At 44.2% G+C, this 21,690-nt stretch overlaps 4 protein-coding genes and 1 pseudogene across 5 annotated transcripts; 3 read left to right on the forward strand and 2 right to left on the reverse strand.

Moving 5' to 3' along the window:
• The first annotated feature begins 1,425 nt into the window (after positions 1-1,425).
• Positions 1,426-12,271, forward strand: LOC125539487 (uncharacterized). Of its 2 annotated transcripts, XM_087544773.1 has the most exons (5): positions 1,426-1,604; positions 7,817-7,869; positions 7,959-8,063; positions 9,531-9,680; positions 11,049-12,271. In XM_087544773.1, the coding sequence occupies exons 2-5, from the start codon at positions 7,867-7,869 to the stop codon at positions 11,859-11,861; spliced, it is 1,071 nt and encodes a 356-aa protein (XP_087400899.1). In that variant the 5' UTR covers positions 1,426-1,604; positions 7,817-7,866; the 3' UTR covers positions 11,862-12,271. The 2 variants fall into 2 exon arrangements, with proteins under 2 accessions (XP_087400899.1, XP_087400898.1); XM_087544772.1 differs by lacking the exon at positions 1,426-1,604 and having other exon boundaries at positions 7,774-7,869.
• On the reverse strand, positions 3,163-6,954 carry LOC147986468 (uncharacterized). Its single transcript, XM_087542022.1, has 5 exons — positions 6,882-6,954; positions 4,574-6,452; positions 3,727-4,414; positions 3,487-3,640; positions 3,163-3,305 (listed from the first exon to the last, which is right to left on the reverse strand). The coding sequence occupies exons 1-5, from the start codon at positions 6,952-6,954 to the stop codon at positions 3,163-3,165; spliced, it is 2,937 nt and encodes a 978-aa protein (XP_087398148.1).
• Positions 12,272-14,746: 2,475 nt separating the features above from the next.
• On the forward strand, positions 14,747-16,112 carry LOC147986469 (uncharacterized). Its single transcript, XM_087540057.1, has 2 exons — positions 14,747-15,808; positions 15,883-16,112. The coding sequence occupies exons 1-2, from the start codon at positions 14,899-14,901 to the stop codon at positions 16,110-16,112; spliced, it is 1,140 nt and encodes a 379-aa protein (XP_087396183.1). The 5' UTR covers positions 14,747-14,898.
• A 242-nt stretch (positions 16,113-16,354) lies between these two features.
• Positions 16,355-17,149, forward strand: LOC147986470 (uncharacterized). The gene has a single exon (XM_087542023.1). The coding sequence runs from the start codon at positions 16,355-16,357 to the stop codon at positions 17,147-17,149; it is 795 nt and encodes a 264-aa protein (XP_087398149.1).
• A 2,201-nt stretch (positions 17,150-19,350) lies between these two features.
• On the reverse strand, positions 19,351-20,087 carry LOC147986471 (uncharacterized; annotated as a pseudogene).
• Positions 20,088-21,690: the final 1,603 nt, after the last annotated feature.

A 21,690-nucleotide genomic window follows, 5' to 3' on the forward strand; every position in this document is an offset into this window, starting at 1 on the left:
GGACGACGCCGGCCGCGGAGGAGGGAGGCCACCGTCGACTCGACTGCAGCGAGAGGTACGGCGCCGTGTCCTGGCTACTCGTTCATTCACCGAGACGGACGGGAGGGGAGGGGACGCCGTAGTTTTCTCTTTTCTGAATCGGATCTTTTTCTTGCTGCGCCTTGAGAGTTGAATCTGCTACCTGGGAGTATGCAAGCAGTGCAGCACCAACCGGCCTAGCGCGCGGTCCAGTCCACGTTTCTCGAGGCACTCGGCGCACAGGGAAAGGGGTAGTAGTACGTGGTCCTCGTCTGGTTCACTAGCGGTAATTTAAAGGTTAAAATACGCACCTGCTAATGTGATTTCCCATCAGCCGTGTCACTGTATCTGAATGTGATGGATGCAGCTAGCTTAGATTACATTACTGGTGAGGTTAGGGAATTGGATTCCTTGCTGCTGCTGCCCATCTTATCTCTTGGATCCTTTCGGTGGCTCAGGCTCAGAGTCAAGGAAGAGCATCTCATTCGTCTGGCCAGACTCAGGGATTCTTGTGATGATAACGATGATCCTTTCTTTATCCATGTCCATGGATGACTGGATGGAGAATGCGGGTGTCGTCTCATCTTGGTAGTACTAATATCTACTGTGAGGATTCAGATGAGAGAGACCAATAATTGGGAGGGAGGCGATCAAAGTCTACCTCCCTCCTCACGCGCAGGGTAGGGCTAGCACAAAACTCGCTGGGGCTAGGCTAGTCGGGCAGCTAGGCAGACGCCATAGACCTTGATTCTTTAAAGCCAAGCGGTGTGCTGATTCTTAGTAAATGCCAACGCTGAAGCCATGCCAATGCCATGCACACATGCAGCGCCATGGAAGCACAAGAAATTCGCCTCAAAAAAGAAAGGAAGAAAGAAAATGAGCTTACAACAAGCAGAGATTGCACTGACTTGATCAGACAAAAGGCACATGTGTCACAATTAAAAAGAAGCAGGAGGGACACCTTCTGCATCGAGGCGAGCTGTTGCCTCATTTACGTATAGGCAATAAAAACCGCCGAGTCCAGTCAGTCAAAAGACAGTGAGTGAGCAGAGGCAGGCATGGGCAAAGCGGAGCAAAGAAAGAAAGGAAGAAATGGCTCCACCTCCATCACCTCCATTCCATCAACCACCACCCACAGTTGGCGCGACGTCTTGGCTTCCCTCCCCGGCCTTGCCTTGTCCAGTAGCGGCCGTGGCGCGAGGAAGGACGCCACCATCATTACCCACACCACCGAGCAGCCCGAGGGCGGGAGGGACGGTTGGACGACACTGTCACAGTCCACGCATGAGCGAGGAGCGAGCGTCGCCTTCACTTGACGGAATCACGAGACGGGGGAGACGGAGAGGCATCTGTCAGATCGGGCCGGTAAAACAAATAGAGAAAGAAAGGGGAGGCCGCCTTTGCTGCCCTCCTGCGACTCCTCCTACTCCTAGTCTCCTACTACTCCCAGTGCGTCGTGCTCCTGGCCTTCCTCGCGCACCTCCTGCTGTCATTCTCCCTCCCGGCCCCGGGTCTCCTCCTCCTCTCCCCAACCACCTGGCCTCTGCCTGCGCGGACTCCATCCATGGCCACCGCGCCGTAATAAGGTCAGTGCTCCTGCTCTGCTCGGCCTCCTTTCGTTCCTTGCCGGGCGCAACCACTCCTTTTTCTTTTGCTTGCTGATTTTTTCCAAGTCAAGTTTGTTCGAGAGTAGTACTAGTAGTAGTTTGTTCTCCCCAATGGATTTCCGTGTTCTACGGGGAGGGAGCCTAGCGTTTTTTACTAGTACGATTGTGTGCCAAGAGCATGCGCATGCTCTTGTTCATGCGAATATGCCAAGATTTGTGGTGCTTGCTGCTGTGCTGCTTGCCTGAGTGGTAATACTAGTGCTTTGTGTGAGGTTTTGGATCTGGATTCCGACACCCGAGTGCAATATCCTCGGCGTTTATCTGTGATTATTTATGATCAGTAAATCGTTTGCTTCTCTCGTTAAAGAATCCACAGAAACGCCATCCTTTCCGGTGCAAAGTAAAATAAAATAATTATGGTAGTACTAGTATTGCTCAGGTCTTTGCTCCCCCCCTCCCTCCCTGCCTACTTTTCTCGTGGTCAGATATTTGTCTTGGAACCATGAGCTGCTTACTAATCTCCCAAGCAGAAGTTCCTACTGGGTGGGTTTGTTGAGTTATCTCCGGTGCATGTGTGTGTGTGCGCGCGCTCAAAAAGGGGATTTTTATTCTCCTTTTTTTGCGAAACAAAGAGATATTTTGTTCAAAAAAAGTAGCAACAATTGGGCTTGGGACATAGGGCAGATCACCATAGCCAGCATCTTACAAAATCGACTAGTCCTCCTGGTTAAAAGAAGAGGTAAAAGCACGGCAGACCCAGGAACTTGTCCGGCCCGTGATGTTTTAGCCCACAAACTTGCAAAACTCCACTCCGCCACCCACAAACTTGCAGCCCATGTGCAAAAACACCCAAAGCCAATCCCGTTGCGACATCTGGCCGAGGCGGAGCCGAGGCGTTCGTCGCTCCCTTTTGCAGAAACCCCCCTGACATTTACCAGTACTGAACCCGCACTCCACATCTATGGCGACAGTTGATTCAGTATAGAAAGAAGACTGGCTGTACTAACAGAAAACGCTACTCGTATTTAGTTGGCAAAGGACAATAGAGCACAATGGTAGATCCTGGGTTCGAAACTCGGGCCAAACCCTTTTTTTTTTGCCATTTTTAACATAGAAAAGATTCAGACTGAAACATAGAAATCAGTTCAGAATTTGCTGTACATATGTACCATGACAGTAAAAATTCAGAATTTGATGTACATATGTACAATGACTGAAAAATGCAGAAATTGAGCACATATTTTAAGCAGCAGAGATTAGTTCAAACATCATTTAAACAAGTACAGCATAAAAGAGTTTGCTGTCACAGAATACACTTAAGTTTAGCAGCAGCACCATGGAGTTTGCTGTCACAAAATACATCACTAAAGAAAGTTCATCCATGAACTCTTTCATTTGGTGAGACAAAATGAAGTTCATTCATGAACTTGTAGGTGTACTAATGGAATGGCCTACAAGTTGAGATCTGGAATTTCTGTAGCCCTGTCATCTCCAAACAACCAGTAATATGCACCTCTTCCAGTACCAAATCCAAGTCCTAAAGATGTGTCAACACCTGAAGATATTCCAGCACCTCTTCCAGTACTAGCTGCTGCAGTGTTCCTTCCCCTTCCAGCTCATCTTCCAGCTCTACCTCCTGCAGTTCTTCCAGAGATCCTTCCCCTTCTAGCTCCTCTTCCCCTAGCAGCAGCTACAGATGTGCCTGCAATATCAGCAGCTCCTCTTCCAGCTCCCCTCTGTCTTTTATTACCTCTTGCAACATGTTGTGATCCTTCCCCTGTTTCAGCTCTTCGGGTTGCTCTTGTACTCCTGCCTATGTTCATTTCGGTTGTAATAACTCTAGGTTGTGGAATGGAATCACCTGCAGCTGCAACAAAAGAGGATTGCTGAGGCAATGGTCCATGCTCTCTATGAGGAGCTCTGAATGATCTCTCTCTTTGTGCCATGTTGAAGACCATTGATTGTGGCTGCCGTGAGGGATCTAGTGTAGGATTTGCCAGCCCAGGGAAAATGTTCTGCACATAGCATACAATCATCATCAGAAGGAGCTCTAACATTTTAACAACAAAGTGAGAAAAAATGTCATATTTGTAGAAGTTACCTGAAGAAAAGAAGGGTCATCATAATTTTCATCTATTTCATATCCTCCTCCAAGTAGGGCCTCCTGGTACTTGTAGTGGCCCTTCCTGTTGTGGTCAGGCTTGCCACAAATAGAACAATGCATAGTTACTCCTTTTTTGTTCAAATACCTCACACCACCTTTGATTTTCTCCTCTGGAGCTTTCTTCCTATTTTTCTTTGGCCTTCCCACCTGCTTTGTGAACACTGGAGGATAGATTTTGTCAGCTTCAATCTTCTCCCAGTCTTTTGGATCTCTTAAAGGAACCAGGGTATAACCATATGCTTTCAGGTAGGTCTGCACTGTGTAGCAATCATGCACCATGTCCTCAGGGTTAATTCTCTCTTCCCTCATGCAAGCAATGCTATGCCCACAAGGAACACCAGACAGTTGCCACCTTCTACACTCACATTTGTGCAAGCACAGATCCACTAAGTAGCTGGAGTTGCCTGATTGCACTCTAAACAGTTCTTGACCAGCTGGAGAAACATGGCAATTAGCAGCATAAGCTGTGTTTTTCTCAAGTTTTTTCAAAATCTTAGGACAAACTCTGTTTCCTGTCCACTTTTCCACAGCCTCTCTCTGCTTAATCATCATCCTGTGCATTATCTTATAAAAGATATTTTCTAGCATAGATAGAACTGCCATCTCTCTGGCATCCAGAATATAGCTGCACATGGAAATGATAAGCCATTCAGAACATATGTATGATAAGCACAATAGGCTATGGATGATAAGCACAATAGGCTATATATGATAAGCACAATAAACATGATAATATGCAAGTGTGTTTATATGATAAGCAGAACAACATTTTGTGACAAATTACCTGTTAAAAACCTCTGAATTGTTGTTTAGCAGAATGTCACACTTGCTGAAATCACTAAAATAAGCTTTAACCCATGTATTCACATCCAATCTTTCAGTCCAGTGAAATGCATCAGAGCAGTGCCCATCCATCCTTTGGCAGTTCTCTCTCCATTTAACTTTGTTTGGAGATCTTGCTATGGCCCATAGATCCTGCTTCAGCACTTCCCCTTTGTGTTTTTCATGGAAATTCTGGTATATATGTCTCACACAGAATCTATGCTCTGAATCTGGCCAAACCTTCTTAACTGCATTTATTAAGCCCTTTTGCTTGTCACTCATTATTGTAAATGGAGCAGTGTTTCTCACATTAAGATCATCTCTTACTGTGGTTAAGAACCACTCCCACGAACTAGTGCATTCCACTTCTACCCAGCCCATGGCAATAGGGAATATACAATCATTTGGGTCAATGCCAACAGCACTCAGCAAAATTCCCTTAAACCTGGTCTTCATATGACATCCATCAATAAAAATAATTGGTCTACAGCCCTTGAGCCAGCCTCTTTTACATGCATCATAAGACCAGTAAAGGGTTTTCAAGCATTTCCTCCCTAATGGAAAATTTGTGTCCTTCACAAGAGCAGTGGATAGGAGAAATGTGGAACCTGGGTTAGATCTTCTCAGTTCACTTCCATAGTCCCATAATTTGTTGAATTGCTCCTCCTCATCTCCATGTATCTCCTTGAGAGCTTGTTTCCTTGCTCTAGCTAACTTCCATCTGTTTGGTGTCACATTGAACTCCTTTGTAACCTTCCTTGAGAAAGTTCCAAGTGACATCTTCTGATCATCCCTAAATTCATCTATGAAGTATGCTGTTAGAAATTTTGAAGTGAGGGACCTCAACTTCCATTTTTTTGGACATCTGTGCTCAGCTGCATATGCCTTGATGACAAAACCCCCTGTTCTGTTGTCTTTACCAGCCTTCAACATCCAGGGGCAACCTTTCTGACATACTGCATCCAGCCTAGATGGCTCATTTTTTACCTTCCTGATCTTAACTCTTTGCCTAATAGAGTATGCTGTTAAAGCATTTCTGAGCTCCTTCACATCAGCAAAAACCATGCCAACTTTAAAAATAGGTGATTTCATGTCAACTTTTGCATTGAAAGCCCTGAATTTGTAATTCAAGTACTCTTCTTCTTCTTTTGTCAGGTGCAAATCTTCATCATCAAGAACATACTCAGGTTCCACATCTGGCTCCTCCACCTCTTCTTCTTCATGCACATCAAAATCAATGTTGTCATCAAACAAATCATCATCTCCCTCATCAATCTCATAATCACTATCACTGAAGTCAGTATCTGTGTCTGCTAGCTCTGCTTCCTCATTACCATCTTCATTGGCATTATTTGCTTTTGGTGCCATCTCAGATATGGGATCTTCATTCAAAACTTGAGCTTCACAAACAGCCCTACTTGGCATTTTTGTAGGACTGCTAACAACTGCCAATGTTGGGCTTCCTTTATATATCACATCATCCCTGCAGATTTGTATGAAGTTTGAATGATCAACCAACATGTGAAGTACCTTGTGATCTGCACCTACTTTGATCATATCTTGGACATCTGCATCTCCCCTAATACGCACCAATCCATCTGATAACTTATGCCCAGGTCTGCACCAGTACCTGTTCTGCTCATCAACACCATAGCCTAGCCACTTCAGATGCTCTTGGAGGACAGAATAGCTCAAATTAGCTGCACTGCAATAATCCAATATCTCTAGAGTAGTCCCATAATATTCCAGATTATTGCTTGGCCCACAAAACAGACCACTGTGCTCAATTTCCAGAGTAAAGAAGATGCTCTCAACTGCTACTCCCATTGCAGAATCACAAACTGCAAAACAGCAAACACAAGTTGTGTTTATTAGCTACAAATTAAACATACAGCCTAATAATGATGCTGCAATCAAAATCCCTCTTCACATATAAATCTTGTTGAAATGCTCAAATCACAAACCATCTTCAGCAGCAGCAATGCATGTGCACATACAATCCAATAAAAAGTAACAATTTTTGACATGTAATACGACATCCAACCAAATTTCAAACTACAGACACCGAAACAAGCAAACCCTAGCACAAATCCATCGGCTAACCAAGAAGATCCATCCATCCTAATTACTTCACCTGCAAACAGCCGTTCGAATCATCTATATATCCGTCTGAATCCAACCGATCGTCCTAGTTCAAGAACCCTACCAAACCCCCACCCCCACAAAAGACGCAACAAGACTGGCGCGGAACAGAGCATAACAGGGCATACCATAGTCGGGGGGGATAGCTCCAGGTTCACGGACGCCGGTCGCCGGCGACGCCGCCGAGACGGATGACGTCATCTTGGAGCGGAACCGTCGCCACAGCGCGCGAGTTCTGTGGAGAGATGAAACGACAGGGCAAAACAGAGTTTGCCAAACCACATATGTACAGCAAATTCTGAACTGATTTCTATGTTTCAGTCTGAATCTTTTCTATGTTAAAAATGGCAAAAAAAAGGGTTTGGCCCGGGTTTCGAACCCAGGATCTGCCGTTGTGCTCTATTGTCCTTTGCCAACTGAATACAAGTAGCGTTTTGTGTTAGTACAGCCAGTCTTCTTTCTATACTGAATCAACTGTCGCCATAGATGTGGAGTGCGGGTTCAGTACTGGTAAATGTCAGGGGGGTTTCTGCAAAAGGGAGCGACGAACGCCTCGGCTCCGCCTCGGCCAGATGTCGCAACGGGATTGGCTTTGGGTGTTTTTGCACATGGGCTGCAAGTTTGTGGGTGGCGGAGTGGAGTTTTGCAAGTTTGTGGGCTGAAACATCACGGGCCGGACAAGTTCCTGGGTCTGCTGTGCTTTTACCTCTTAAAAGAAGGATACTAGTAGTAGTACCTTTTTAGCAGCTACACTCTTGAGTTTGTGCGGCTACACCCTTTTGTCGAGGAGCTGGGATTAGCAAGTTCTATTAGTAGCTCAACTGAGGTATCAGGATTCAGGAGTGGATTTGAACAGGCTCAGCTCATGTTCTGCAAACACCTTTTCTGTAGTGCTCCCATAAAAGCCTTGTCCCATCAGCTTTCCTTACAGACGGCTCCAGACCGCCAGCGTATTATTATTTCAGCAAAGTACATAAATGCTTGACTGCATGCCTCTTTCACAGTAAGCTCCATGTGTTTATATGCTTCATTCAGATGCTTACCATTTCCTTGCATGATTTAGGATGTTTTAGGCAGACAGGATCCTGTGGCTTGCACTTCCCAAACGGGATCATGGTACATATGGACACTCCAAACTCTTTCTATAATTCAGTAGTAATATTTGGCAGGTTTTCTTAATTCATACTTCTTGCCTACCTGCCTAGGTTAATACCAAACGCGAGCCTGCCGGAGAGGGGTTACCTGATGGTTGGTTGAAAGAGTACAGGCCTAGAAAGGCTCGGCATGGAACTAGGGCCAGGAGGGACAAGGTGCAGTATGTTTCCTTTGGTTAATTGTGGAAATATTTGGAGTAAATTCCATTTTTTTATTTTTCAGTTGTGATCCTGTGAGCCCTGTTAAATCCTGCCACATTTTACCCCCTTAGTTGTGACATTGCGACAACTTTTACCCCATTTCTTTTATTATTTATTATTATATCAAACGGACGAGTTAGATCCCTAGGACATGCTATGGAAACTTCAAACTTGTTAGGATGACATGACATCTTACTGCATAAGACAACTAGGACACATACTTGTTAGGGGCAATACAAAATTATGTTGAAATCCCTCAAATTTCATCAAATTCAGTTAAGCTCTATGGAATTTTGTCAACTTTGGCCGATAGGTTTTGGCTAGCTCCGCCTCCACCGCACTGCTCCTTCGCCATATTGCAAATACGGCCTGAGTTTCAGACTAGTCAGCTTCCACATCATCCTGATATATGGGTCCACCTTGTCAGTCTGAGGGGAAAATAAAATGGGGTAAAAAAACATCACAAGATCACAACTAAGGAGTAAATGTGGCAAGACCGTTTAAATATGGTAAATATTGTCACAACGTCGTTACTAAGGAGGTGAAAGTGGAATTTACTCAAATAATTTAACTCTGTGTGTACGTGTTTATGCTACCACTCTGATGCCTGTTGCAGTCTCGGTTCCAACGAAAAAGGTACAAAGACCTTAAAAACAAGTTTTGTTAGTTTTTTGATAGAAAACAACTCCTCACTTGCAGTTGAATTTGTGCGGTTTTCTGTAGTGGGGCTTAGACTACTACTAACCTTTCCCTTTTCACACTGTAAAAAAAACTTTCATTTTTCATTAGCAATCCTCGGGTCAATTTAGTTCAATTAAATATGCTGGTGATCTAGGTTGTATATTGCATTGTTGTTTGCCAACAACTGTATGCATGAGCAACGCGGTGAATCTTGAATAGTTTTACGGCTTCAACGCAAAAATTCATTGAACCTTGTTCTTGTCATGGTATGAATATGAAATTGAGTTGAAAGCAGCTAAGCCTCTTTCCTACCTTTGAACCTTATATAGTACTCCCTCTGTAAACTAATATAAGAGCGTTTAGATCACTACTTTAGTGATCTAAACACTCTTATATTAGTTTACGGAGGGAGTACTACCTCTGTCCGGAATTACTTGTTGCTCAAATGGATGTATTTAGCACTGAAATATGTCTAGATACATCCATCTGAGCACAAGAAGATACATGCCTTTTTTAAACGAAATGAATCCTTAATGAGCTGTAAGTGATTGTGTCCTACCTAGAAATTATATAATCGATAGAAACTACTCCTAATTGAGTTGTTTTCTTAGAATAGCTTTTAGGCGTTTTTCCACAAGATGTTATGACCAATTTATGTTGGACTTTGACATCATTCTGTTTCTTGTCCACTTAACCCTCTGTTTTGTACTTATAGTTGATCTAATCATTTGATATATACAGTTCTACATTGATCCTACAAATAGCTACGAATTTCGTTCTCTCAAAGAAGTTCACCTCTATCTCGAATCCCAAGATACCAGTGACCGTGTTGTGACGCCAAACAAGAGAAAAATTGAGGACCTGCAGGTTTCAGGGAACCAGTCTCAACATGTATGTTCCTTCTCTTATGGCATTTCTTATTTGAATTTTGTCTACATATTAAACATCTTGTGTCAACTAATTATTCAATTGATAAAGTAAAAACGTTGTGAAATAAAAAAAATGTTCCCTTTTTGAGGGCTACTTGAGTTTGAGTTTACCTAATTATGCATCTAAAAAAAATCATACAAGTGCATCATGTTATAGCACAAGTGCCTATGGAATATCGTACAGAAACATGACCAAATGCACCCTGCACGAAAAAGACAAAATGTTTGACTTATTGTTGCATCATGTTATAGCACAAGTGCCTATGGAATATAATACAGAAAGATGACCAAATGCACCCTGCACAAAAAACACAAAATGTTTGACTTATTGTTTGAACAGTGTAATAGCAACCACTTATCTTTTTGGTACAGTAGAAACTTGATCATATTTATTTTTTCAGGTGTTCATGTATCATTATCATGGATATGTATGATTTTTTTGTGAAATTTAAAATTCATATTTAGGTAAATCGTTGCATGTACATTTGATTTCCCCTTTTCAGGTAGTATTAAATTAGTTCTAGGATAGTGCAAAAATGTTTTGTTTGCTAATGTACACTAGATAACCTATGATTTCTTGACGCACCTACAAAATTCTTATAGTTTTTTCTAGAACATGCCATGCCCATTTTTTTACCTGAAATGTCAGGAGCTCTGCATTCGCATTAAAGATGAGGAATGTACAAAACTTTAGGCCAGTTGCCAATCTGGCGCTGTCTGTACATTAGCAGCAATCTAAAGGGATACATTGATTAATTCTATCAGCTTTTCTGAAATATAAGAGAGAAGGGGTATGAGAAGTCCTAATCGCTGAACTAAACATGGTTTGGATGGTTGGATTGTCAAATTATTCATTTAAAATAAGTACCTTCTTACTGATTGCAATTTTGAAGGGCGGGCCAGTAGTAGAGTGTTTTCACTTGTGGCCTGGAGTTCCTGGTTCGAACCTGCCTCCTTGCAGAATTATTATGCAAGGGAAAGGCTCTAGAAATTCCCTTCCCCAGACCCCACCTTTGTGTGGGAGCTTTCAGCACTGGGTATGCATCTGTGAATTACCAATTTTCTAGTATCCTACAGCGTATGCCACGCTTTCGCAGCCTGTTAAATTCCCCATATTGACCTAAACATCAGCATTCATGTTCTCGATGAATATTAAATGTCTTGGACTGTTAGTCATATACCTGAAAGTGGTGCTAAACTGACGATGCCCTCAGGTTTCTATTGTACTTACAATGAGTGAATCACAAAGAATCTTTGTTGCTACCTATGTTTTCATTGTCAACCTAACTATTACTGCACCATCTAATAGCCTTTATTTTAAAATATACAGTCTGGGCGGCCATCATCGGAGCCGAAGGGTGTCTCCAAAGGGAGGCTGGCTGAATTGAAGCTTCAGATGGCAAGAGAGAAAGATCAGCCTCTGAAGCATGAATCTGCTGGAAGAGAAGAAGCAAATGTGGAGCCGAAACCCAAGGGGAAGAAGCAAAAAACTGAACCTGTGAAACAGATTGCTGCACCTGTTCGATCGTCACCTCGTTTGACTGCAGTGAAAAGGGACCAGGAAGCGAATGATGTGCCTGGTGATGCACTTGTCGGCGCTACAGATACCAATGGTCAGTTACAACCAGCAAAGCAGGTCAAAAATCCTAAGTCAAAGGCAATTTCCTCTCCAGTAATTCAGAATAAAGATGGTGCACATGCCCCAAGTACTTCTGGAAATGCTGAAGACAAGTATCCTTCAGCTCCTGAACAGATACTAGGAGCATCTGCTGCATGCTCGTTAACAGACGTTGGATGCCAGAATGTGGATGCTCCGCCGCAACCGAACGGACTTGTTGGAACAGCTGATGCTATGCCCGGATATTCCCTGTCGTCGCTGTTTCGAAGTATCTGGTCAGACCCATGCCTGGAGTTTGCATTCAGGACTCTTACAGGTGATATCCCTGTCCTTGACAACAACCTAGCTGTTGCAAATTACTTCCTTCCACCACAGGACTCGAACAAAGGGACCGTGCCGCCCAATTGTTCGTCTTCCACTTATGACGGTGCTCGGAAGAACCATGGCCAAGTCGACAGTGTCAGGCTGCCAATGCCAAGGCCATCAGATAAGCTCTACAGCAGTGGCTGGTTCCCTCCCCAGTGAACTCCATCTGGGAAATAAGCAACAACTGCCCAAAGTGCAAATAAGAAGGAATCCTTAGTTCAGGTCATAGATAAGCCTCGTAGCGCTCATCGTTAGGGTACCTCGACAATGATGCATGTTTTAATAAAGACCTGTGTCTTGTTGTAACCGCAGTAGATGATCCATCGCTAATATTACCCATCATATGGTAGACTTTGGCAGAACTTTTGAATCTGTGTAGTAAGTTGACTTGGTAGCAACTCTTTTGTTGTCCGGTTAGCGGATAGAGAAGCCGACGGTACAGAGAAAGCCCCCTGATTTTCATGGCTGGGGTTTTCACTGTCTGCGAAAAGCCCTTCCAGTTTAATCATGGATGATGCTTGTAAGACATGTTATGTTAACTGGACTAAGTTATGGGTGGATTTGGCTTCTGTGATTAGTGTCCTTGTGAATGATGGGGTGGTAGCAAATGTTGTTGTGATGTACCCCTCTTCCATTGATTCTTGGAGTACTTTAGGTTAGGGTGGCTGGCAGTGGCATCTCATCCTGTGTTGTGTTATGTTTCTCCGTTTGGTCTGGCATGTACACTGTGTGGTTGAGTAATAATAATTGGTGATGATGCGTCCTTCCTGCAACAGTTGGTGTGAAGTTGATGCATTGGATGCCATGGAAGTACAGGTCACTGGTCTAATCCTATGTGCACTGTGGTCCTTGAATTACTCCCACACCAGTAATCAGATAGCTAAAGTGTTTGCTCCTGTGAGAGGTCCACACACTATGACACTGCACTGCACACTAACCTGCATTGTGAGGCTACCAAGTCAAAGTTTCTATTGCAAATTGTATTTGATGTGTTGTGATTTTTCTGCTGAAAATCTTTGATTGGGCATGATCTTGTGATGATGCAGAAGTGACTGCTGGCACATTGTCATCAGCCAGCACAGGTACCCTGTCTGCTTAAAAAGCTCATTTGTAGATGGTGCAAGCAAAGCTGCCGAGGCTTCCCAATGGAGTATGTAGGGTTAAAATGAGTCCATGATTGCTAGCTGCTCACCCAAGTTGCAGCTGCCATAATAAGGCTAGAGATCCTGCCTGTTACTATATCATCACAATATCTGGTGCCATCATCTCATGATAAGACGCAGCTTTTAACAGAATAATGCGCTAATCAACAGCACTAAGCAGGCTCACACATCCTCTTTCTCAACAAGCATATTCTCTGCATATTATATGGTACGTGCCTACAGGGCTACAAGGTGCTCCCGAATCCAGAAGATTTTTCTGCTAGCAACTGGGCATTTCCCTTCTTTGTTCCTTGCTTGTCGAGATTTCGTCGTAAATTTCTTATTGTTTTCCTTGTTGGTAAGAAAATGTTTCCCCAAGTATTGAGTACACTGATGATGGAACATTTCTTAACTTTTTTGTCTGGTGAAAGAACTGTTTTTCCTCACTTGTGGAACTGCTCGTTTACAGTGCAAAACTGTCCCCGATTCACAACATCGAGGCCAGAAAATGTGCTGGTTTATCAGCACCAGGCACCAGCAGAGATCCAGGAAAGCCGGTTCCTACAACTCTTGTCAAAAAAGAAATTTGCGGGAAAACATCCGATCTTGTCAAAATTAACCTTTAGAAAAACTCTTGTGAAAATTCATGCGGGCAATAGGAAAAAGATTCTTGTTCAAATGCTTATAATAAAATAAAACCTGAAGAACCTAATCAACATTTTCTTGCATCGCTTGGAGAAAGATTCAGTGTTATTGCTCAAGGCTTGCCTAGTGTCCATCTACACATATTATGCGAGTATTTAACCAAAAACTACCACATTTGCCGGAAACGTGACAGAAAACTACCACTCTACGTTTTTGTGCGAAAAACTACCAAATTTTTCCTAAGCCGTGGCAAAAAACTACCAACTCGCGTAATCGCTCGCTTCGCCCGCGCTAACCCCTATTCTGACCGGTTGGGCCCGCCAACAGTTGCCACGCGGGCTAACTGACGCCCGGCGCGCGCGGACGGCCGTTAACGGCCCGTCCTTTGTCGGAACGGCCGCTGTCGGTCGGGTGCGGGTCAAGATCTGACCCTTTCCCCTCTCGCTGCACTCTCTCCGTCCTCTCCCTCTCTCTGAACTAGGTGGCGGCGGCGGCGACGACGATGGCGGCGGCGGTTCCGGAGGGGGGCGTCGGCGATATGGGTGGTGGCGGCGGCGGCGGCGACGCAGGCGGCGGTGGCACAAGTTTGGACGCTGCGGGCTCAGTTGACAATTGGTTGGGGAGCACCAGCTTCTCGACGCAGGCCGGCTCGCAGCAGCAGGAGGCACAGCTCGCCCAGTCATCGCCAATGGGTTGCAGGTATGGAAAATATCATCTGCTAGGTTAGCTGCTTCAATCTGCCAAACAGGTTAGCTGCTCATGAATTGGTTAGCTGCTTCAATCTGGCAAATTAGTAATATGTGTTTGTTAGAGCTTGTTGGACATGTGTAGTAAACTGTATTGCACTTGTAGCTCTGTCATTTTCAATTGAATTCATGAGCACCTATTTCTGCAGTTTTGCTGACAAGAAGTGGGAGATATGGTTTCATTTAGAAGAAAGAAACCCTGTAAAAAGGGTTATATATGAGTCAGATATATCTTTTGTTACTCTACAATCACTCATTGCTAGTGAAGGGTATGGGCAGAGTGATTACATGTACTATGTGAAGGAGAAGGAAATTGGATCTGAAAGAGTAAAGTATTTAGGTAATGAATCTAGTGTTCATGAAATGTTGGAGTTTTTTAATCATGTCAATGTTGTGAACATAAGGGTTGTGAGAGATGTTGAACCTGCAATAAGTACACATGCTATTCAGAATTACATGAACACTCAAGAGAGTTGCTGTGTGCAAAAGGTTGTGGAGCAATCTGAGTTTCAGAATGAGATAGATGATAGAAAGGCTCAGCTTGAGAGGAGCAGGATTCAAAGAGAGGCAGATTTGAACCACTTTGAAGGAGACACTGAAGTGTCTGAATTTTGTTCTGATGATTCAGTTCATTCAGATGGTAGTGCTGAAGCTGTTCAACAAATGGAAATAGAGTGTGCCTCTGAAGAGGAAACACCATTGCAAAGTACTGCTATTGTGAAACATGTGAAGAACCCTGGGCCAACTAGCAGATGTCACAATGAGGTAGAGAAAAAACGTTTTGAAGATTGGTTTCCTGAAGCAGATGAGTTTTGTTTTGCTGGTGATCCAGGCATAAGTGATGAGGAAGAAGAAGATGAAGTTGAACTACCATACATCATGAAGAAGGCAAAGACAAAGAGTAGTAAGAAAAAGATGAAGGAAAGAGTATATTTTGACCCTTCAATTCCCAATTCACATTTACTCTTGTGCAAGAGCTTGTGTTTTGATTCTGTTTACCAGTTCAGAGAAGCATTAAGAGATTTTCATATAAGGACTTTGAGGTCTTTTCACTACCACAGGAACACTCCAACAAGAATTATTGTTTGGTGTTCACAGAGAGAGCATGGATGTGAATTTTACATCTGTGCCTCCAGGATAGCTCATGAAAGAACATTTTGCATTAAGAAGTGTAACATGGAGCACACTTGTCCAGCATCAGCAGAGAACACAAAAGTTACTACTAAGTGGCTTTCCAAAGAAGTTGAGCCATCTCTTAGAGCAAATCCTAGAGCACCTGTGGATTCACTTATTAAAAACAGCAAAATCAAGTTTTCAGTTGATGTATCAAAGAGTGTGGCCTATAGGGCAAGGAGGAAGGCTATTAAGGTTGTACAAGGTGACCAGAAGGAGCAGTACTATAGACTGAGGGACTACCTACAAGCAGTTCTTGACACAAACCCTGGTAGCAGGTGTGTAGTTACAACATTTGAGGACCCAGAAAACCCTGCCCCAACTCCTAGATTTAAGTACATGTTCTACTGCTTGCATGCATCAAAGCAAGGATTTCTTAATGGTTGCAGGCCCTTTATAGGTAAATATATAACTGCATTTTGTTCAAAATATCTTGTTGTAATTTTTTGGTAGTTAATTTGGGTATGGATGCAGGGCTTGATGGTTGCTTCATCAAGCTAACCACTGGACAGCAAATTCTTGCAGCCACAGGAAGAGATGGCAACAACAACATCTACCCCATAGCCTTTGGTGTGGTTGATAAGGAAGATTCAGAAAGTTGGACATGGTTCTTAACCCAGCTAAGATGTTGCATTGGAAGTGGAAGCAAATTTGGAACCTACACCATTATTTCTGACAGGCAAAAGGTATGCAACCTATCTTAGCCAGTAGTTCACATAAATATAGTTATTACTGGCTTTATTTTTTTTGTTCATGACCATGGTTATTAATTTTCAATCAGGGTCTTCTTAAGGCTATAAATGAGGTGTTCCCTGATTCCCCTCAGAGATACTGCCTCAGGCACATCTATGCAAATTTTCAGTCAGCTGGTTTCAGAGGAGCAGAACTAAAAAAGCTAGTAGATAAGGCTAGCTACTCATTCACCAAACATGGCCATGAATTAGCAATGGCAGAGCTTAAAGCAGAGTGTGAGGATGCCTGGAAGTGGCTTTCAAAAATTCCAAAGGAGACTTGGTGTAGGTTTTCAATGGATTACAATTGCAAAACTGATCTTGTTGTGAACAACCTGAGTGAGGTTTTCAACAAAATGATCCTTGATGTTAAGGCCAAACCAACTAGAACTATGTTTGAAGGAATAAGGACTAAGCAAATGATCAAAAGGCAGAAGACCAGGGAAAAAACAGAGAACAGCAGGTGGATGATCACACCCAACTATTCAGAGAAACTAGAGGAGAATAAGAAGTATGCCAATTTTTGTGAGGCACATAAGGCTGGTCCTGACATTTGGCAAGTGTCTAGTAAGGAAAATCAGTACTGTGTCAACCTAGCTACTAACTCATGTGACTACAGGAGGTGGGACATGACAGGTGTGACATGCAGTCATGCAATAGCAGCAATGAGCAAGATTCACATGCACCCAGAGGACTATGTGCATGAATTTTTCAAAAAACCACTATATATTGAAGCATACAAAGACATAGTGTACCCTGTCCCTGGTCCTGGATTCTGGCCTGACACCCATACTCAGGATATTGAGCCACCAGTGTTCAAAGAAAAAGCAGGGAAGAAACAAACAGCTAGGAGAAAGGGCCAGTTTGAGGTGCCTGCACCAAAAGACACAAGCAGGATGGGAACAATTACATGCAACAATTGTGGTCTACAGGGCCATAGATTTACTTACTGTGGGAAAGCTCTAAACCCAAGTCTTCAGATGAGAAAGAACTTACACCAGGTCATTTAAAAATGTTGCATTCTTTGTTTAGTTAATAGTTGTTTAATTATGTACTAACTATCTTAATTCTGTCATGCAGGAGAATAGAGAAATTTTTAGGGGTTCCTCTAGTGCTAGTCACCCACCTCCAGAACCACCACATCAACACCAAACTTCACAGAGGCCAGCCTCATCTACTCCACCTCCTAAAGCAGTGAGGAACAGAAAAACAGCAGCAGATAAGAGAGCTTCAGCATCAACTGTTTTTGCAGGAGCAGCCAGGTCTTCACCAGCACCTCCAACAGGATCAGCATCAACAAGAGCTCCAAGAGGATCAACATCAACAAGAACATTCAATGCACCAAGAGCATCCACTGCAGAATCAGGGATATTAGCAGGCAAGAGGAAGAGGAAACCCCCTAGCAAGTTTGCACTATATTTTAGTGCTAGTGGAAACCATTGAAACTATGCTACTAGACTGCTTAAATTTGTGGCAATGTGTTCTGCTACTTAGTTTGATTGTATGGTACTAAGTTTGTGCTCTGCTACTAGACTGCTTAAATTCAGACATGTGAACTTGTGTGCAATGTGCAATGTTGAATGTATGGGTTAAGTTTGTTTTATTTGTTTTACTTTGCCATTTGTGCAGTTTAGGTGCATGTTTTAATTTGTTTTTTTGTTTTACTTTGCCCTTTCTACAGTTCAGAAGTGACTGCCAAATTCATTTTAGAAAAAAAAATATGCACAAAAAATGTCTGGCCTGGGCTCGAACCCAGGACCAGTTGGTTGTAACCATGCGTTCAATACCAATGGGCTAGTGCTAGTGATTTGTTTGCATAACATCGGCCAAACTTATTATATGTTGCCCACCACGTCGTCTGTTCAGCGTGCGCTGCAGCCGCCATCGTGGTGAGCGTGCGTTGACTAAACCCAGCCGTTTCGGATTCTACGAGTTTATTACGTGTCCACCTACCATGCTCTCTGCTCACTCGCCCACTCGCCGCTCGCACCGCCCACTCCGCTTCCCCCTCTCTCCTGTCGAAATCGCCGCCGAGAACCACCGCCACCGCCGTCGCCATGGACTGGCAGCTGGCCATCGAAGCTCTCGCCGGCAACAACCAGGAGATGCGCGCGCAGTACAGGGAGATCGCGCGCTGGTTCCCCAGTCTAGTGATGATGAGGAACCACGCCCGCGGCCTCGTGAAGGTGATGACAGGTGCTGAAAAGCAGCGCGCCTTCCCTGCCGGCTGCACCATCCCGCTGCCGTCCCTTCTGCTGTGGCCGATGAGCGAGGTGCAGCGCTCCCCCGACCCCAGGAAACGCGCCCGATGGTGGATGTACCGCTCATCCACCACGCCGCCGGCCGCCGCGGACCACGTCACCGACGCTGTCCTCGCGCTCCCAGCCCCAATCAACAACGCCTACTGGGACAGGCGCAATCCATGGGTCCTTGGCCCCTCTGACGACTCTGACGGCGAGTCTTCAGACGACGAGTCCTCTGACGACGAGTCTAGTGAAGATGATGAGGACGAGTCATCTGACGAGGTGGATGAGGTCGTCGTCCTCTCCGATGACGAGCCTGAAGTGCAGCTGCTGGCTCCCGTCCTCGATGCCGTGGAGGGGGACAGGAACCTCCCAATCCACGTGGATGCGCTGCCGGAGGTCGATCTCCCAGACGGCGTCGCGGTGAAGCAAGAACAAGATGGTGGCGAGGAAGATGTGGTGGAGCCGGCGCCGGGCAAGAAGAAGAGGGCGGCCGTGACTGCAGTGCGCCGCTCCCGGCGCCTGAAGATGCTGAAGAAGGAGGAGTGAAGTGCTGCCTTCAGTTAGTTCAGTGCAAAAAAATTCAGTTTCGTCAGTCCTGAACTTTCATAAGTTCGGTAAGTTCCTAGGTTCAGTTTCGTCAGCACTATCTACTTGCTATCTATGTCAGGCACTATCTACTACTAGTTCCTATCTATGTCAGACTATGAATGGTAGTACTGTCTATCTATGCCAGATTATCTATATATGTTAGTTGCTACTTGCTACATATGTTAGGTTATTTGTCAGACTATTTAAGCTACTTGCACTCTGCTATATATGTTACTTGCTGCTTTCTACTTCCAACTATGTCACTACTGTCAGTTATCCACACATGATATATGCAGAGTAAAACAGACTCATCATAGATAAAACATTCTTACTTAATTAACTTAGCATGAGTACTCACTTAGCATAGTAGGTCTTAACATAAAAGTCATTACATCATAGATAAAACCAACTAGTTCTTAAACCATAAGAGTACCTCCCTCCCTCATACCATTCTGAAAGCACATAAAACTTTCCCAAAATATACACCTAACATGCATGACATTCCAAGGCCAGCTATATATATAGGCCTACTAATTACTTAACCCACACACCAAGCACTTCACTCATTCATAATTGCCTTGATCCTCTCCAGCTTATCTTTGCTGGCATGCCCAGCATTGACCAGATCAGCAATCAGATACTCCAGCTTCTTCTTCTCTTTCTTAAGTAGGTCCCTGTCCCCCTCCACTTCCTTCATGGCCTTCCTCATGTTCTGAATGATATCTGCTTGGCTTTGAAGAATGCACCTTTGCTCCTTGGCAAGCTTCATCTTTTCCATACTTATCTCAATCTTTGCTTGATCCTCAAGTTGTTTCTTCTTTGCATTTAGATCATTGATTGCCTGACTGGTAAAGTCCATGTCATGAGACATCTTGCCATCTTGATAGTCAAAAAGCTTGGATACATCTTCCACCAACTGGCTATAGTTGTTTGACAGGAAATCAATTTCCTTCTGTAGCTTGGCCACCTCTTTCTCATGGGCTTGTTTGTCCTTCACCCTCCCCAAGTTCTGCTCATGGTACATGTCCCAAATCCTTGTTAGGCACCTTTGTAGAATCTCTGGCCAAGGACCATCCACCCATTCCACAACCCCACAGTTCACACCTACATCCTACAGAAGCAATTATTTACAATTAAGCACAAATCACTTAGTAACAAACTTAGTACAGATAACCAAAGTTCACACCTACATCAATATGCTCTCTGAATTAGCATCAGACATAAATTCAGTTAACAGCTATATTTAGCAGTAGATATAAATTCATTTAACTCTGTTCTTTTTTAGGTAACAGCTATATTCAGTAAACACCTAACTAATACATTCAGTTCACAGTACACTAAAGATCTCTGCATGTAGGTGTTCTAAGGTTCAGTCATGTATTGAATTCAGTTAACTACAACACACATCTCTGCACATCACACATCTCTGCACCACATGTTGCACCACACATCTCCACCAGCAAAACAAGATTTAATACCTGCTGCACAGGACAACCAGGAATCGCCTCCCAGTCAAAGCACCTTCAAAAGCCACCATCTTCTTCGGCCTCTGATGATGCATCATGCACGTCGGCTCAGATTCAGTGTAAGAACCACAGAAAGATGGTTCCATCACACTGTCAGGGGTTTCCTGCAAAAGAAACTTCGAATCAAACCTAAAGCAACTTGGAATCTCCAACTTGGATGAACTAACCCTAACCCTAACTCTGTTCCACCATTATGCACTTACAAAGAGCTGAGGATCCATTGAAACCATGTTGATGTCCTCGTCCGAGCTCTCCTCGTCATTCCAGGATGGCATCCTCAACTTCTACCGGCAGCAATGGCCGCGGCGGTGACGGCGACAGGCTGACTTAGCTCAGAGCACCAGGGAGAGGGGAGAGGATGAGGACGAGTGAGAGTGAGCGAGGAGGAAGAGAATGAGCGAGTGGCTGAGCTCGCTCGCTCTCACTTATTGACCCGACCGACAGCGGCCGTTCCGACAGGGGACGGGCCGTTAACGGCCGTCCGCGCGCGCCGAGCGTCAGTTAGCCCGCGTGGCAACTGTTGGCGGGCCCAACCGGTCAGAATAGGGGTTAGTGCGGGCGAAGCGAGCGATTACGCGAGTTGGTAGTTTTTTGCCACGGCTTAGGAAAAATTTGGTAGTTTTTCGCAAAAAACGTAGAGTGGTAGTTTTATGTCACGTTTCCGGCAAATGTGGTAGTTTTTGATTAAATACTCCATATTATGCACTCAGTTTCTTCTTCCTGAAAAGAATAAACTTTGATTGCAAAAGAATATATATTGCGGTTTGGACGTCGGGTTCGGGCGCAGGTAGAGGTTTAGCTTTCATGAGAGCGACTCGAGACCTGTGAATGAGTGCATGCAGATGCAGTGCTAAAGGCTAAAGCTGCCGCTGGCCGTAAGCAGAGAAAAGAAACCAACACCTACTGCTATCGTATCGTTCGTTGATAAGGCCGACACGCGTTTGGTGTTTCCCAGTCAGTCCATTACCAAAACGGATTAAGAAAAGGACGCCGACTATCGTTCAAGGATAACCTATTGGGAGTTGGAACCATTTCTTCAGAGAAGATTGTTCATACATACTGTGTTGGAGAAACAAATAAATTCTCTGCATTACTCTCTACTCCTTCCGAGCGATCACATGCAGTGCAGCCCTTCTGCATGGTTCGAAAAAAGAAATACTCCCTCCGTCTCTAAATACAAGTCTTCCTAAT

The sequence above is a fragment of the Triticum urartu genome, chromosome 2A (genome assembly GCF_056163025.1).
Source record: "Triticum urartu cultivar PI428250 chromosome 2A, HENAU_Tu73, whole genome shotgun sequence".
Lineage (NCBI taxonomy): Eukaryota > Viridiplantae > Streptophyta > Magnoliopsida > Poales > Poaceae > Triticum > Triticum urartu.